Source organism: Brachypodium distachyon, chromosome 3 (genome assembly GCF_000005505.3).
Source record: "Brachypodium distachyon strain Bd21 chromosome 3, Brachypodium_distachyon_v3.0, whole genome shotgun sequence".
Classification (NCBI taxonomy): Eukaryota; Viridiplantae; Streptophyta; class Magnoliopsida; order Poales; family Poaceae; genus Brachypodium; species Brachypodium distachyon.
This window is the reverse complement of record NC_016133.3, coordinates 17,714,818-17,729,184: the sequence shown is the minus strand read 5'-3', so window position 1 is coordinate 17,729,184 and position 14,367 is coordinate 17,714,818. Positions and strand designations below refer to the sequence as shown.

The following is a 14,367-nucleotide window of genomic DNA, read 5'->3' as shown; positions in this document are numbered from 1 at the left end:
CAAAGTACGCCTAGCGACTTATTCAGCCCAGGCTCCACCAGACGCTCTCTCACCATCCACGCACCTCTCCCCATCTCCATCGGCGGCGGCGGCGCGAGCGGAGGAAACGAACCGGAGGCGACGATGTCGGCGACGACGGCAGCTGTGCCCTTCTGGCGCGCGGCGGGGATGACCTACATCGGCTACTCCAACGTCTGCGCGGCGCTCGTGCGGAACTGCCTCAAGGAGCCCTACAAGTCCGAGGTCGCCGCCCGCGAGAAGGTCCACTTCTCCCTCTCCAAGTGGTCCGACGAAAAGCAGGAGAAGCCGAGTAAGATCCCCTCCCCGATCCCTTCCTTCCCTTGCGTCCTCGATCCGATTTGATTGTCTGGTTCGTGTGTGACGGGTTGGATCCTAGGGTTCGTGGATTTCGGTGTTCGTTTCGATGTGGATCCTGTCTAGGTTGATCTGATGGATGGATAGAGTTCTAGCGATGAGCGATGATGTTAGGTTCTCGTGCGCGTTGCCACGTGGTCCGGGTTGGCATGTATGAACTGAGTGATGGGGTAATTGGTGACGGCACGAATCTAGTGTGCATCACCGAATTGGATACGATGAAATGTAGAGTTTTTTTTTTGGTGGCGCAAAGGGTCTTTCAAGGATTTGGAACCACATTTTGGGATGTGTCATGTGTCATGCGACCACTTAGCCAGTTACATTGTAGTTTTAAATTCTAAGTTCTACATATTAAACATGAGTACATGACCAGATGACCTGATGAGATGAAATAGGCTTGACCAGTATGTCTGTATGTGCGCTCTCTTATGTTCTTTTCTGTGGTTTAGAAGACAAGTGATGAGCCTAAGTTAGCTACCAATGTTATAAAGGTTGCTGTGCCATGTGCTAAGGACCATCCTATCGTATCTCTCAATATGTATTGGAAATTTGAAACCACCCCTCCTGGAGCTGCTATGATCAAAAGATTAGGTTTTAGTAGAATTGTGTTACATCACTGCAGGAAATAAATATGAATAACCATGAAGTAATAATCATGATCCTACCCTGGAAATTGCCCTTGCATAAGCTGAATTTGGTGGAAACTATGATTCCTAGGATCTCAGCTGTATATATTTTCTTGAGCAATTCTCTGCTTTATATCATAACTCTATTTGAAAAGAGGAAATCATTTAGTCCATAAAAAACGAGGAACTACATAATCATTTATTCCATCAAAAAAAGGATATCCTTCAAGATTATCGGTTAATCTTCTGTGAGCTTGTTGTGATCGATTTTATTCCCCTTGACGCAAGGAACACATCATGATCTGAATCTGTACCATCACATGTGTGTACAAGCACCCACAAACACAAGCGCACACCCCCAATAAGGAAAAGGTGTGCATGGTTACAAACATAGGATGATTCCATGGAATTTGCTTCTTATCTTCTAATAGATAGGGCTAGTTTTGTTACAGCTAGCTTCTGCAGTTTTCATCAAAAGTGCATCTGTACTACACTGCTCAAATGCCTTGGGATTTGTTATGCCTTATTGAACTGCATAATTGTATTGTGAACCACTGAATAAAACAGCTGGCTAGGGGTTAAGTATTTAGTCATTCGTATCATAAGGCAGTCGAGTTTCATATGTTTAGTGTAATTGCTAGTTGTAAGTTTGAACTGCATGAGCCGCAAAAGTAGATATATTTGGATATTTTGTGATGCCCAGGTGACTTGTAATTTCTCTCGAATTGATTTCGATATCTATGCTATTCCGAGTTAATTTTTATTTGATTTCCGTGATATTTTGGTAATTAGGTTGCTTATATATATCTCATGGCTTATTTTCTTTATGGTGGTTCATGTTTTGTACTTGTTATTTCTCTTGAAACTAACTTGATTGTTCATGTTGCAGCTGTCCGCTCAGACAACGAGTAAAGATTTGGTGCCATGGTGACATAGTCTTTCCTGCAGATGTTTTGAAAATGTTCTGTTGTACCTGGAACTTGCTGTTTTCTGGCTGGATTTTACTTTCAATGCCTGAAGAATAAATTCTTTCCGTGACAATGGATCTATTCCAATACAATGTTATTATCGTTGCTAATTGCTCCTCTTCTACCTTGTCAACAATGTGAACATTTATTGGTACTTGAGTGATCGTCTCATATGTTATGATTCTTCAGTTTGAGATAATCATAATTTTTCTCTTAATAACTAACATTGCAATGCCCAGCTGGTCAAATAAATAAGAGATGTCGTGCTCCCATTTGTAATCCAAGGATGTAGTAGCCAACACGTCGTGTGTTTGGTCTATGATTTCTTCTACCACGAGAGTACATTTAAGAGAACCAAGATTGTTGTAAATATCAAATTCACTACTCCCTCCGATCGCGAATAGAACATTACAGTGAGATTAGCATAATACAGTCTCTGGCGACGTCGTATCCGAAAGCAGTACCAAACCGACCGGTCGCAACATCACCTGATGCTGATAGCAGTTCAGGGTACAATTGCATCTGGAATTCGATGGTAGAACAATTGTGGATTTTTGCCTCCGACTACCTTCTTCTTTTGTGGTCCGTGGAGGTAGCAGCTTCATGAGTATTTCCTTCGTCCACAAATAAGTGTACATTTAGTTTTGTCCTAAGTAAAAAAAAATTAGTTTTGACCAACTTTGTTGAAAAAAGTAGAAACATATATGACATCAAATCAGTATATTATGAAACTATATTTCAAAACGGATCTAATAATGCTAATTTGAGGTCATAAATGTTGCTGTGTTTTTCAATTTTCAATAAAATTGGTCAAACTTTGATATTTTTGACTTAGAACAAATCTAGAAATACACTTATTTGTGGACGGAAGGAGTACGAATGATGGCGACAACAGAGTCGCAGAAGTATCGAGAAGGGCAAAGGTAGATTGTGTGTATGCAGGCCACTAGTCATTGTTGCTTGGAGAGACGCGAGGAAGGAAAAATGTGCAGTGACGTCCACCAGAAGAGAGATGGGGAAAAACAGCCTGCGTGTTCTTTTTTTGAAGGAAGCAGTCTGCATGTTCTTGTTGTGTTAGAGCTCCAATCTTTCTGCCCCGAGGATAGTCATTTACTTGAAGTGAAAAAAACACCGAATATTGTTTGGGCCATATGTAGAGCAACTTGTTGTTTTTGTTTAATGGACTTAATTGTTTAGCCGTTGGATTTTAATCAACAATTCATTCTTCTAACGAGGCAAGAGTTTTCGGTGGCAAAAAAGCCATTGGATCAAAGCATTTATGCTCAATGGTTCCCGTGCACATCCTCTATCCCTGTTTTCCTAACCACTCAAGCGAGTCTCCTTTGCCCCGGTATGTTTTTTTGCTCTTATGCTGCCCACGTTTCCTGCCATGCGACCTTAGCCACTCTGGCAAGGCTGCGACGTGGAATGTCACAATTGGATGGCCACAACCTTAACAACAAGGGTAAGTGTATGTTCATTAGGTCTTTCTCAACTTGTTGTCTCCTAAATCTTGATAGAAATTAAAAGACAACCTCCTAAATCCATGGTATCTCTTAGACTATCTTTGTTTAATAAACTTTGCATTTCGTTGGTGGACCTAAGATTTTGTACCAAAGGTTGTACTTGCATCTATGACATAGCTAAATGCACGTGCGTTGCTACGGAATTAAAAATATATATTACATGCATGAGTTGTTTTAAATATTTATGTGCTCGTATAAATTTTATGCTAAATAAAAATTCTCTCAAAATATTTATTTAATAAAACAATTATCTCAAAAGTATCAAACCTAATCAACTGCAATATTTTTTTTATACATATCTATATCAGATTGAATGAGTGACAATCAAGTAATTATCTAACAAGCTAAGCTAGAAAGTAGTTTCGAACTCTCCATAGGATGAACGAACAACTACCAACTCAAATCTGTACGAGTGTAAAGATAAGAAACAATTTTATTCAGTTATGACGTCACATTGAATTTTTGTGTACGCTAGTGTCGAGCATTGAGAGAAGCCTTGAAACAAGTCAATAAAGCAGCATAAATACATGATGCAATGTGAAACTTACTGAAAATCGTAACACCCGCGAAATGCAATTTTGGTCTCGTTTGGCGATCCATCCAGCTCCGTTTTAGCTATTTCTACGTTTGCTTTTTCCTGTTGAGGAGCGGTGCAGCCTCCTCCTCCTCCCCGCGGGAAAGAGCCCACCGTACAAAACTCGGCTTCCCCTCTGCCGTTCCAACCGCCGCATCGCTTCTTCTCCCTCCCCACGTCTGAGAAGGAAGGGAAGAAAAAACGCATTCCCCGGCCGGATCCTAGCCCCCCCGATCGCACGCGATGCGATCGCGGTCGCGGTCATGCTCGGAGATGTCGCTGTCGCTGTCGGCGGCGGGGTCGTCCCCCGCGGAGCGGGACGGCGAGCTGCGGTCGTCACCCAACTCGCCCCCGGCCGCGGCGCCCCCGCCGCTGGTGGGCGCCTTCATCGAGTCGCTCTCGTTCCGCAGCTGCGGCTTCGGCCGCGCCGCGTCGTCGGCGTTCGAGAAGGAGGACCTCCGCCTCCGCGCCGCGCTCCCGCAGCGCCTCCGCGACGCGCTGCACGCCGCGCTCAGGGCGCGCGACCCGTCCGCGGGCAAGTTCGCGCTCGAGGAAGCCCCCGGGGCGCCCACCGGTGTCAACCAGTGGTACGCCCTCGCGCCCGAAGACGCCCCCGAGAACCCCCTCGTCGCCTTCGTCAACCCCAAAAGCGGCGGCCGCGTCGGCCCCGTCCTCAAGTCCCGCCTCCAGGAGCTCATCGGCGAAGACCAGGTCATTTATATTAATCCCCTCCCTTCCCTTCCCTCTCTCTCTTTCTCTCAGATGAATGTATGTCCCTTCGTCGCACTGCGTGGCATTGCCTGTGATTGTGAGGGAGGCATTTTAGCGAGCACCTTTGGGAATACTACTTTCTACTACGTGATGAGATAGAGATGGCCGTCGTCGCGCGCTACCTGGAATTGCTATCGCGGTGCCGCGGCGGAGGGGACGCGCGTCCGATCGCGCGGATCCAGGCGGCGCTGGTCACGTCGGGGCTGCTCCGCTGCAGCGCGGAGCTCCACGACGCGCTCGTCAGGGCGCTTGCGAGCTCCGCCAGGCCGCACCTTGCGCTGCCGCTCTACGCGCACCTCCACCGCTCGGGACTGCTCCCCACCCCGCACACCCTCCCCTCGCTCCTCAAGTCGCTCGCCCTCTCCCCCGGCGCCCCCGGCGCCCGCCGCCTCGCGCTTGCCGTCCACGCCCACGCTGTCAAGCTCGGCCTCACGGGATTCCTCCTCGTGAACAACGCGCTCATTCGCGTCCACGCGAGTCTCATTGGCTGCCTACCCGACGCACACCTTCTGCTGCGCACCTCGGCTTCCGTGGACGCCTCCACGTTCAACACGCTCATCACGGTGCATGCTAGGGCTGGGCGGGTCGCCGACGCTCGCTCGCTGTTCGACGAAATGCCTGCGAAGAACGTTGTTTCGTGGAGCGCTATGGTGAATGGGTACGTGCAGGCTGGAGATGGGAAGGAAGCGCTGGTGGTGTTCTCGCGGATGCAGGCCGAGGGTGTCCGCCCGGAAGACACCGTCCTTGTTGGGGTGCTTGCTGCCTGTGCGCAGCTGGGTGCGCTGGAGCAGGGGAAGTGGGTACATGGTTACCTTAAAGCGAACAGTATTAGCATCACGGTGTTTTTGGGCACTGCGTTGGTTGATATGTATGCCAAGTGTGGCGAGGTACAGCTTGGGATGGAAGTGTTTGAGGGAATGAAGGACAAGAATGTGCTGGCTTGGACTACTATGATAAAGGGCTTGGCGATGCATGGCCGGGGCTCAGAGGCATTAATCCTCTTCTCCCAGATGGAGAGATCAGGTGTTAATCCAGATGACATTGCCTTCATTGGCGCGTTGTGTGCGTGCACACACACTGGGTTAGTTGACAAGGGTAAGGAGCTTTTCAATTCCATGGTGAGAAGGTACAGGATTAAACCAAAGATTGAACATTATGGGTGCATGGTAGACCTTCTGGCACGGAATGGCTTGCTTAGTGAGGCCAGAGAGATGGTTGAGAAAATGCCCATGAAACCTGATGCCTTAATCTGGGGAGCTCTGATGGCTGGTTGTAGGTTTCACAAGAATGTGGAGATGGCTGAATATGTTATAAAACACTGGATTGAGTTGGAGCCTGACAAAAGTGGTGCTTATGTACTTTTAGCTAACATCTATTCTGCCTCTGGTAGGCATGCTTCTGCCAGGGAAATTAGGCACCAAATGCGTGAGAAGGGAGTTGATAAGACACCTGGATGTAGCAATGTGGAGATTAGAGGAGTTATCCACCAATTCATTGCTGGAGATCTGTCTCATCCTCGTATAAAAGATATTTTGACAAAGTGGCATGAGATTGATATTAGGATAAGAACAGAGGAGGGTTACGTGCCTGACAAGAAAGAAGCTTTGCTTGATATTGAAGAAGAAGAGAAGGAAGGTGCACTCAGCCGCCATAGTGAGAAGCTGGCAATCGCATTTGCTTTGATTAGTACAAGTGATAACACGCCCATTCGGATTGTGAAGAACCTCAGAGTTTGCCAGGATTGCCATCATGTCACCAAACTTATATCCAAAGTATACCGGAGAGAAATTATTGTTAGAGATCGCACACGTTTCCATTTGTTCAAAGATGGCAGCTGTTCGTGCAAGGACTACTGGTAGTAACTAACAAGTTCATGTACTAGCATTGGTACGTGTCACATTAGAGAGCATGTGTTATTCAATTCACAAAACTTCTCTTCCGTCAGATAATCAGTGATGAAGAGTTGAAGACCTAAAGTTGGTGAAGTACAAATTTTCCTTTCTAAAATACATATACATATGCAGTGATGCTGTTATTAAGTTATCGTTCCCCTACAAAAAAGTAGTTATTAATGCATGATGTTCATATCTGTTTTTTATAGATATATATTAAAATTTGCAGATACAAAACATTACTTACATTAGATGACATGATACATTTAGTTGTGAATCAAGGACATCATGTCCTTGTATTTTAAAAAAATCAAATGCAATGTACTATAATATACGAATTTTGCTGGTTAATTGAGCTGGATATGATGCTTGTCCATTGTTACACCAACAAAATTCTTACACAATTATTACAAGCGAGCAAGAGATGACCTTTGGAAGGTGGGCTGAGATCAAATCTTTGGTTTGGGAGGCACATGCATAAGGAGATGGTGAGAAGCCTGGAGAACAACTGAAAGACTGGAACATGATAGAAGTAGAAAGTTCATATGCTTATTCTTGATACCAAATTTTAGGATTTCTGTTGGATAAGCAAAGCAATACATATAGATGGGTGCCTAGGATACTAACATGTCCAAGGTTTTTCTCTCCTGGGCAAAAGTGGAATTGTTTGTTCTCAGTTATCACAACTGACACAAATCAATCAATGATTCTGAGGGCACACAGACCACTGCCGTAGCCTCAGTCTGAATTTCATTGAATTTTGTTTCATTCTATATGAATCTGAATTGCCTTTATTTCACATAGTTCAGTTTACTGTCTTTTAACATCCATCCATCTAAGAACTTATCATCCTTTTGGGGGAACGTTTCTGAAAATATCTGAAACTGTTGAGTGGGAATGGCAGGATAACACTTAAATTAGAAAGCCTTACCTTTTTAATTCCTGCATAGGTTCTGCTCTGTTAATGGAACTTAGATCAACACTCTTTGTACTTATATTCAGATGAAGTGTGGGAGCTTAGATCAACATATCATATCTTCAATATATGTGGGACCGCTCTGTTCTTGAAAGATAGAAATGGTTAAGCAGTAAATGCTTGTTACTGACAGTATTTTCAACTCCAGGTTTTTGATCTTACGGTTGTTAAGCCTTCTGACTTTGTGGAATATGCTTTGGCTTGTCTGGAGCAACTTGCTGATTCTGGAGATCATAGTGCAAAATCCATTCGCCATAATCTGAGAGTCATGGTATGTATTTAACTTTGTTCGACGAAATAAATGTAAACATCACATACATTAGTTATGCAGAATGCAGTGCTCTTGATTTTGGTTTATGCATTGGAAGCTACTAGTGAGCAGTGACATCCCACCCTGCTCATTTGGCATCCCTCATTTCATTTGGTAGAAATGAAATAAAATGAAATCCAATTTTTGATACGATTTCATTTGATTGAATTTAAATTTTTGGTTCAAAATCATGTTTGTCTACCCCATGGATTTGCAGAGTGAGAGACAATTCCAACGAAATGATGGCTTTTAGAGAGGAATTGAGGTTAATTATAGTTTGTTTCCATGGAATTTCAGATTGAATTCCTGTAGCCAATTCCATGCCAGCGAAACAAGTTGGTATGTGGAATCCAAAATGAATTCCAGGATTCTAGCCCCAGATGATGGGTGACAAACGAGCTGTTATAGTTATTATCTCAAGTATTCTGAAAAGGAAAACGTAATCCAACAATATTATGGACAGCTATACTGTTTTGTTGTTTCATCCAATGGCACACAGAGTAGTCATTAACTCCCTTCTCATTTTCCCAAAATACTTCTAAATACTTACTGTTCTTTACCTATCTAGGTAGCAGGAGGTGATGGTACAGTAGGTTGGGTGTTGGGATGTTTAGGAGAACTATATGTTCAGAACAGGGAACCGGTTCCTCCAGTTGCAGTCATACCACTTGGAACAGGAAATGATCTTTCCAGGAGCTTTGGTTGGGTAAAATAATCTGTTCCTTTCGTTCTTACAGTCATCCTATAAAGTTACCTACTGCAAGTTTTCATCACTTAACAGTTATTTTCAGGGTGCTTCATTTCCTTTCTCATGGAAAGCAGCTGCTAAACGATCTCTCTACAAGGCTATTTTGGGCACGATTTCTTGTTTAGACAGGTACTCTTGTTTATTTACCAAAAGAGTTTTTAAAATCTTTTGTGCATTCTGGTGGCGATTCAGTATGTGCTGATAAATATATTTACCTTATGTTTTATTAACAAGTTTTATTTGCACTGGGTAATTCTATAGATCTAATGGTTTTGCATCCGAGAGAGGCAGGATCTCATATGGGGAGGCAAGGTAGAAGGGAGAAATTCCTTCTAATTCTTACTTTACCATGCCTCCCCTTTTATGGAGAGATGGAGGCCTAACATTCAATCTTAACTCATTTAATCTCTAACAAGAGCAATTGCCTTGATTTATACAAGTGGTTATCCAAATAGTCTGAACTTCACCAAGGGATACCTGCACTTATCTTAATGGAATTTCCAATGTTAATGTTAGTAAGATCCTGATGATATGTCAGGTCCTTATTCCCATTATTCCTTATTAAGCAACTGGATTGCCCTGTTTTATACATGGTGGCAAGATCAGTTGTTGGTTATACACATTGGCTTTAGGGATGTTACTCTTTTTTTTTGCATAACATTCTGTGATTCAAACACTAGACCATCATAGCTATCCCGAAAGTTTTCATGTCCATGTTAGCACCTTTAAAGATTTCCCTTACACAAAACATGACTCGTGCTTTAAATGACCTATGCTATCAGTATAGTTACTTCCAGATGCTGAGTAGCATTACCTTTTGTGCAGTTGGCATATTGTTGTTTCTATGCCAGAAGAAGGCGAAGAAGAAGAAGAATTGGATCTTCCCCACTCCCTTAGACATCTTGGAGAGTGTACATTTTATGATGTACTGCTTATAGATTATGTTCTTGTGATTCTGCATCAGTGCAATGCAATTTATTTGCCCACACTCCACATGAATGTAATTTATCTTTCCTGCAGGACGGCACTGCTGAAGGAGAGGCACCTGAGACAGTTTCTTGCTTTGCTGGTGTCTTCTATAATTACTTCAGCATAGGTACTTGATTTATTGACATGGTAACTTCTAGATGTGTTGCTTGTATTTATCCTCATTTTGCAAGGACGTACCTGTCAGTATCTCCAAATAACACTGTTTAGGTTATATTGTTGAGAGAATCTTGTTTACTAAAATTAAAATCCTTTTATCCATCTTCCTGTATCTATTTATGTAGTCCTGTGGTCTTATCAAAGATCTTCAAGATCCAGTGCCTTGTTAATTCAGCTAACAAATATGCTACAAATTGTTCTAAACAAGAAAATCCCCTTTTGGGACATTATCTTCTAAACTAAACGAGCACATATCTCTATATTGTTCCTGGGCAATACTTTTCATCTCTACAAATTTAGTAATAAATGAAAGTAATAGCACAGTGTTAGTAACTTAGTATTGCCTTGGGAATAATGAGATGAATAATCTATCTGGAGTTCTTCCTGTCGCCCCTAACATTTATTGTCAGCTTCAGAGAAAATGAGACATAGAATATATAACCTAATGCATAATATGTGAGGTTTGCTCTGTTGGTACTATATGTTTTTTTTTTTACTTAAACTGTAAGAGCTGCGTGATTGCAGTCCGACAGTATATAGATATATAATTTTTACAAAATGAGACACCAAAGTGCGATCTTCGAGGATCAAACTCTGGTGGGCTGCTAGCACACCCGGCTAGCTGACCACCCAAGCTATGCTTGGTTCTCGTTGGTACTATATGTTCTTGTGTTTTCATGTGTCTATTTCACTAGCACAATCCTCGTGCATCGTTACAGACTATAAAACATATACTACATATTTAAAGACGATGTTGTACTATCTTCGATCATATAATACATATTTATTCTCATCACATTGATTTGTGCCAAATCAACAAGTGATGCAGTCTGAAGGTGTGCTGGACCGCCGCCACCATTTGAGTCTTTTATAGTAGTATAAAGATAGGTGTCTTCAGAACAAAAATAGGCCTTCATGGTGTACTTCCTTTGAAATGCAGGGATGGATGCCCAAGTGGCTTACGGATTTCATCAACTACGTGACGATAAGCCATTCCTTGCAAGTGGTCCTTTATCTAATAAGGTATGCAACTTACTGATGTCCTTTTTGTACTGGTAATTCTTCAGCTCCTCGGCACAAACTCTCTAATATGGCATTGCATGTTCGTGTCTACGTCTTTCTGGGACCCATGCTTGTAATGTTGATTTGTGAATAGGATCGTCATTACTTTCTACTGGAGATCTCCTGAGTCCTAAATAGCTGTTTTAGTTGAGGTTGCATCTGTAGTTATGATTGTTTCATTTGAGTATCCAGTATCCCTTGTATAGTTTCTCAGTGCTCATCATAAGAGAATAATACCTCTTTTTGTGTGTTATTCAAACTATTATTTACAGAAGTGTCAGTTTTTGTCTGTGAACTACAACAGTTCATACCAAAATAAAAAATGGTGGCTCTAGGGATACGAAGATAATTCTCTAAATTCACATTTAGGGTTTGATTGCATAGGTTGATGTGTACTTTATCTACTAGAGGATAGTTCTCTTTGTTGTTTTTTTATCTGAGATGACGACAGTTTCAACTTTGTGAATTCTTATGAGAACATTTGTGGCTTCTTAACAAATATTCTGGCCTGTAGTTCTTGTAACAAGCTTTTGGAGTGAGTCTTGATAACCAATTACTGATTCGCTGATTTTATGACAGTTAATTTACGCAGGATATACCTGTAAACAGGGATGGTTCTTTACGCAGTGTATTAGTGACCCTGAACTAAGGTACGGTATGCCTTTTACTGCGGTACACTTACTAATATCTCGAAATCTGGGCACAGCAAAAAATTAACTGGTTATTTTCATATTTATGCTTTTGTGTTACAAATGAGACAGTAACAATATGTTTTTTTTTGTTGCCAAATGCACAGTGAGTTTTATGTACAGAGAGTTACATGTTTAGATAACTAGATATGTGATTTCAGATCATGGTTTCGGAAACGTCATGCTAGTACCCATTAGATTACTATATAGTTCCCTGCAGTAATTGATTAGTTGAATTTAGAATTTAGATGTTCATAATTTTATAGGTCGTCAGTTCCCACTGCTCTAATTTATATATTATTAATTTGATTTTGTTATTCTTCTTGTTCAATCGTTTCCATTCAACTAAGATATACCTGTCAAACTCATTCATAACTACGAATTTTTCTAAGCTAGAGTACGTCAGTAAAGTGCTTGGCTTACCCCTAGGGGTCCAGACAATGATTTCAGTTATCAGCAGTAATTAATTATAGACAATGATTTTAACTCAGGAAGCCTATCATTCTGTTCTTTCTTTGATATATCAGGGGATTGACAAACATTATCCGTTTATCGATAAAGAAGATGGACAGTTCTGAGTGGGAGCATATCCCTGTACCATCAAGGCAAGTTGACAATCCATGCTATTTGTGGAATAATTTTGATTTTCATATCTGACATTGATCTCAGCAGTATTTCTTTATTGGAAAAACCGGTTCCTTCGCACTGAAAGATAGGTAGAGATTTTGTGGTATATCTGATACTAATATGGAAACGCACTAAGTAATGCACTGTGTCAGATTTAGCTACAGATTACTCTTCGCAGAAATATATAAAATGCAACTACTATTACAAAAAAAAATGGTGTAATGCAGTGTAAGGGCTATTGTCGCGTTAAATCTTCACAACTATGCGAGTGGAAGGAACCCATGGGGAAACTTGAAGCCTGAATACTTGGAAAAGGTGCATTGAATAAATTGGTGTGGTTATTTATTACACTGTCTATTCATCAAGAAGAAGAATGCTTGGATTTTTGTGATATGTTTGTTTATATCAACAGAAAGGATTTGTCGAAGCCCAATCAGATGATGGCCTTCTTGAAATATTTGGGTTGAAGCAAGGGTGGCATGCATCCCTCGTGATGGTGGAACTTATTTCTGCCAAACATATAGCTCAGGTATTTTGCGTACTCAATAAATATGTATTTGCACATGTGTGCGATACTTTTTGTTGATCTTCATAGACGTATATGATTTTGTGTCCTGTGTAATATACTTGGTGGGACAGCTGAGTAAAAAAACATCGTTTGGGCTTATTATCGTGATGACAGGTTAATGCATGAGAAAATGACTCTAAATCTGAAGCTGCACCAAGCTTTTTGGCTGTAGTAAAAACTTAAAAGTGTCGAAGGATGTCAAAGGAGAGTGTTGGTAGCAATGATTAACTGCGCAACATAGTTCGATAAGTTCATTAACACTTAAGATGTGAGATTGGAGTGAACAGTGGTGTGCCACGCCTGTTAAGCATGCAAAGCAACTGAAATAAAAGAGATGTAAAGCAGAAAAAAGAAAATAAATACATGTTACAATTGTATGAACAACCACTTCTAGAAGAGAGTAAATTTGTTCTAAATTTGCAATTTCAGGCAGCAGCAATCCGGATAGAGATCAAAGGTGGCCAATGGAGAGATGCATACATGCAAATGGATGGAGAGCCATGGAAGCAACCACTGAGCACTGAGTATTCAACTTTCGTTGATATCAAAAGGGTGCCATACCCATCACTGATCATCAACGGTACAGATCGCTAGTGGGAGCTCAGATTTTGTGCCCTGGCCTAGCTTGACCTGTGAAGAACAATTTTCATCTTCCAGCCTGGAAGCTCAGTGAACTACCAGCTCAATCCTGATCATGCTTGCACGAACATAACTGTATATGGAGTTGAGGATATATAGAATTTGCAGGACAACAACAGAATGTAGCCGTGCCCTTGTGCATTGATCTGAGTTATGAATTAATATTGCGTGCCCTGCATGAAATTGCTGTTGCATATGTTCAGTAATTTAAGGGTGGTACTAGTGCTTTTGTTTATTGGTACCACATGTAAAAGAGAGACGTGAGATAAACTGTAATTCTTTCCTCCCAAATGTACATAGGAAACCTTACGTAAACTTCTCTACGATTTTGTTTTCCCAGTAGGTGGGCAGCTCAAGGTTCTCGTTCAGACTGTCGTTTGCATCCTAGAAACGATATTACTTCCTGGAAATCATGTGTAAAATCCCAAAATATCGAAAAGGAAATTTCACAGTAAGAGCAGATTCATGGGGAAGTTTACTTTGGAGCAAAAAATTAAGGTGTGGAAAACAACCAAACATTTCCCATAAAAAAAATTCTGGGGAAAACTTCAAAAATCCTCTCGTAATTTTTTTCTCATTTTCACAATCACACCTAGGTCATGTTTCATCGATGCCGTCCTCGCCTCTCATGACTACCGCTACAATCTCGTCGGTGTTGATGTTGCTACTCTGTGCAGACATCTCTTTACGCGGTGCCCATGTTCTAGCAGGCGTCGTCCGATGGGCGTTTGTCAATTATCTCGCTGGCATATCCCGAGGTAGTCCATGTGCTTCGATGGTCCCCATGCCTGCGACATAGCTATCGAGGTGGACTTTGTCAGGCATTGTGCATAGATGGCACAAAATCTAATCCTATGAGGCTACGGGCTA

The 14,367-nt window shown here is 41.9% G+C and overlaps 3 protein-coding genes and 1 long non-coding RNA gene across 5 annotated transcripts; 3 read left to right on the top strand and 1 right to left on the bottom strand.

The window, feature by feature from the left end:
* The first annotated feature begins 17 nt into the window (after positions 1-17).
* On the top strand, positions 18-2,157 carry LOC100830125 (ATP synthase subunit epsilon, mitochondrial). Its single transcript, XM_003573565.4, has 2 exons — positions 18-310; positions 1,891-2,157. The coding sequence occupies exons 1-2, from the start codon at positions 124-126 to the stop codon at positions 1,911-1,913; spliced, it is 210 nt and encodes a 69-aa protein (XP_003573613.1). The 5' UTR covers positions 18-123; the 3' UTR covers positions 1,914-2,157.
* LOC112271568 lies at positions 2,001-4,159 on the bottom strand. Its single transcript, XR_002964699.1, has 2 exons — positions 4,044-4,159; positions 2,001-2,618 (listed from the first exon to the last, which is right to left on the bottom strand). It is a non-coding gene; the product is annotated as an uncharacterized LOC112271568 (long non-coding RNA).
* An 11-nt stretch (positions 4,160-4,170) lies between these two features.
* On the top strand, positions 4,171-13,836 carry LOC100829511 (diacylglycerol kinase 4). The gene is made up of 12 exons (XM_010236215.3): positions 4,171-4,780; positions 7,857-7,979; positions 8,587-8,724; positions 8,810-8,895; positions 9,592-9,691; positions 9,787-9,862; positions 10,853-10,935; positions 11,554-11,624; positions 12,191-12,268; positions 12,518-12,605; positions 12,703-12,819; positions 13,288-13,836. The coding sequence occupies exons 1-12, from the start codon at positions 4,313-4,315 to the stop codon at positions 13,450-13,452; spliced, it is 1,593 nt and encodes a 530-aa protein (XP_010234517.1). The 5' UTR covers positions 4,171-4,312; the 3' UTR covers positions 13,453-13,836.
* LOC112268511 (pentatricopeptide repeat-containing protein At5g66520-like) lies at positions 4,927-7,978 on the top strand. Of its 2 annotated transcripts, none has more exons than XR_002964697.1 (2): positions 4,927-6,820; positions 7,857-7,976. XR_002964697.1 is itself a non-coding variant. In XM_014899964.2 (2 exons), exon 1 carries the CDS (start codon positions 4,942-4,944, stop codon positions 6,697-6,699), a length of 1,758 nt encoding a protein of 585 aa, XP_014755450.1. In that variant the 5' UTR covers positions 4,927-4,941; the 3' UTR covers positions 6,700-6,727; positions 7,857-7,978. The 2 variants fall into 2 exon arrangements, 1 of the variants encoding a protein (XP_014755450.1); XM_014899964.2 differs by having other exon boundaries at positions 4,927-6,727; positions 7,857-7,978.
* Positions 13,837-14,367: the final 531 nt, after the last annotated feature.

Excerpts from the sequence above, each read along its gene's own strand:
- LOC100830125 (XM_003573565.4), top strand. The coding sequence starts at position 124 with ATGTCGGCGACGACGGCAGCTGTGCCCTTCTGGCGCGCGGCGGGGATG. Across the intron at positions 311-1,890 it reads CGAAAAGCAGGAGAAGCCGA|CTGTCCGCTCAGACAACGAG; the intron begins GTAAGATCCCCT and ends TTCATGTTGCAG.
- LOC100829511 (XM_010236215.3), top strand. The coding sequence starts at position 4,313 with ATGCGATCGCGGTCGCGGTCATGCTCGGAGATGTCGCTGTCGCTGTCG. Across the intron at positions 9,692-9,786 it reads GAGAGTGTACATTTTATGAT|GACGGCACTGCTGAAGGAGA; the intron begins GTACTGCTTATA and ends TCTTTCCTGCAG. Across the intron at positions 12,606-12,702 it reads AGCCTGAATACTTGGAAAAG|AAAGGATTTGTCGAAGCCCA; the intron begins GTGCATTGAATA and ends TTATATCAACAG.
- LOC112268511 (XM_014899964.2), top strand. The coding sequence starts at position 4,942 with ATGGCCGTCGTCGCGCGCTACCTGGAATTGCTATCGCGGTGCCGCGGC.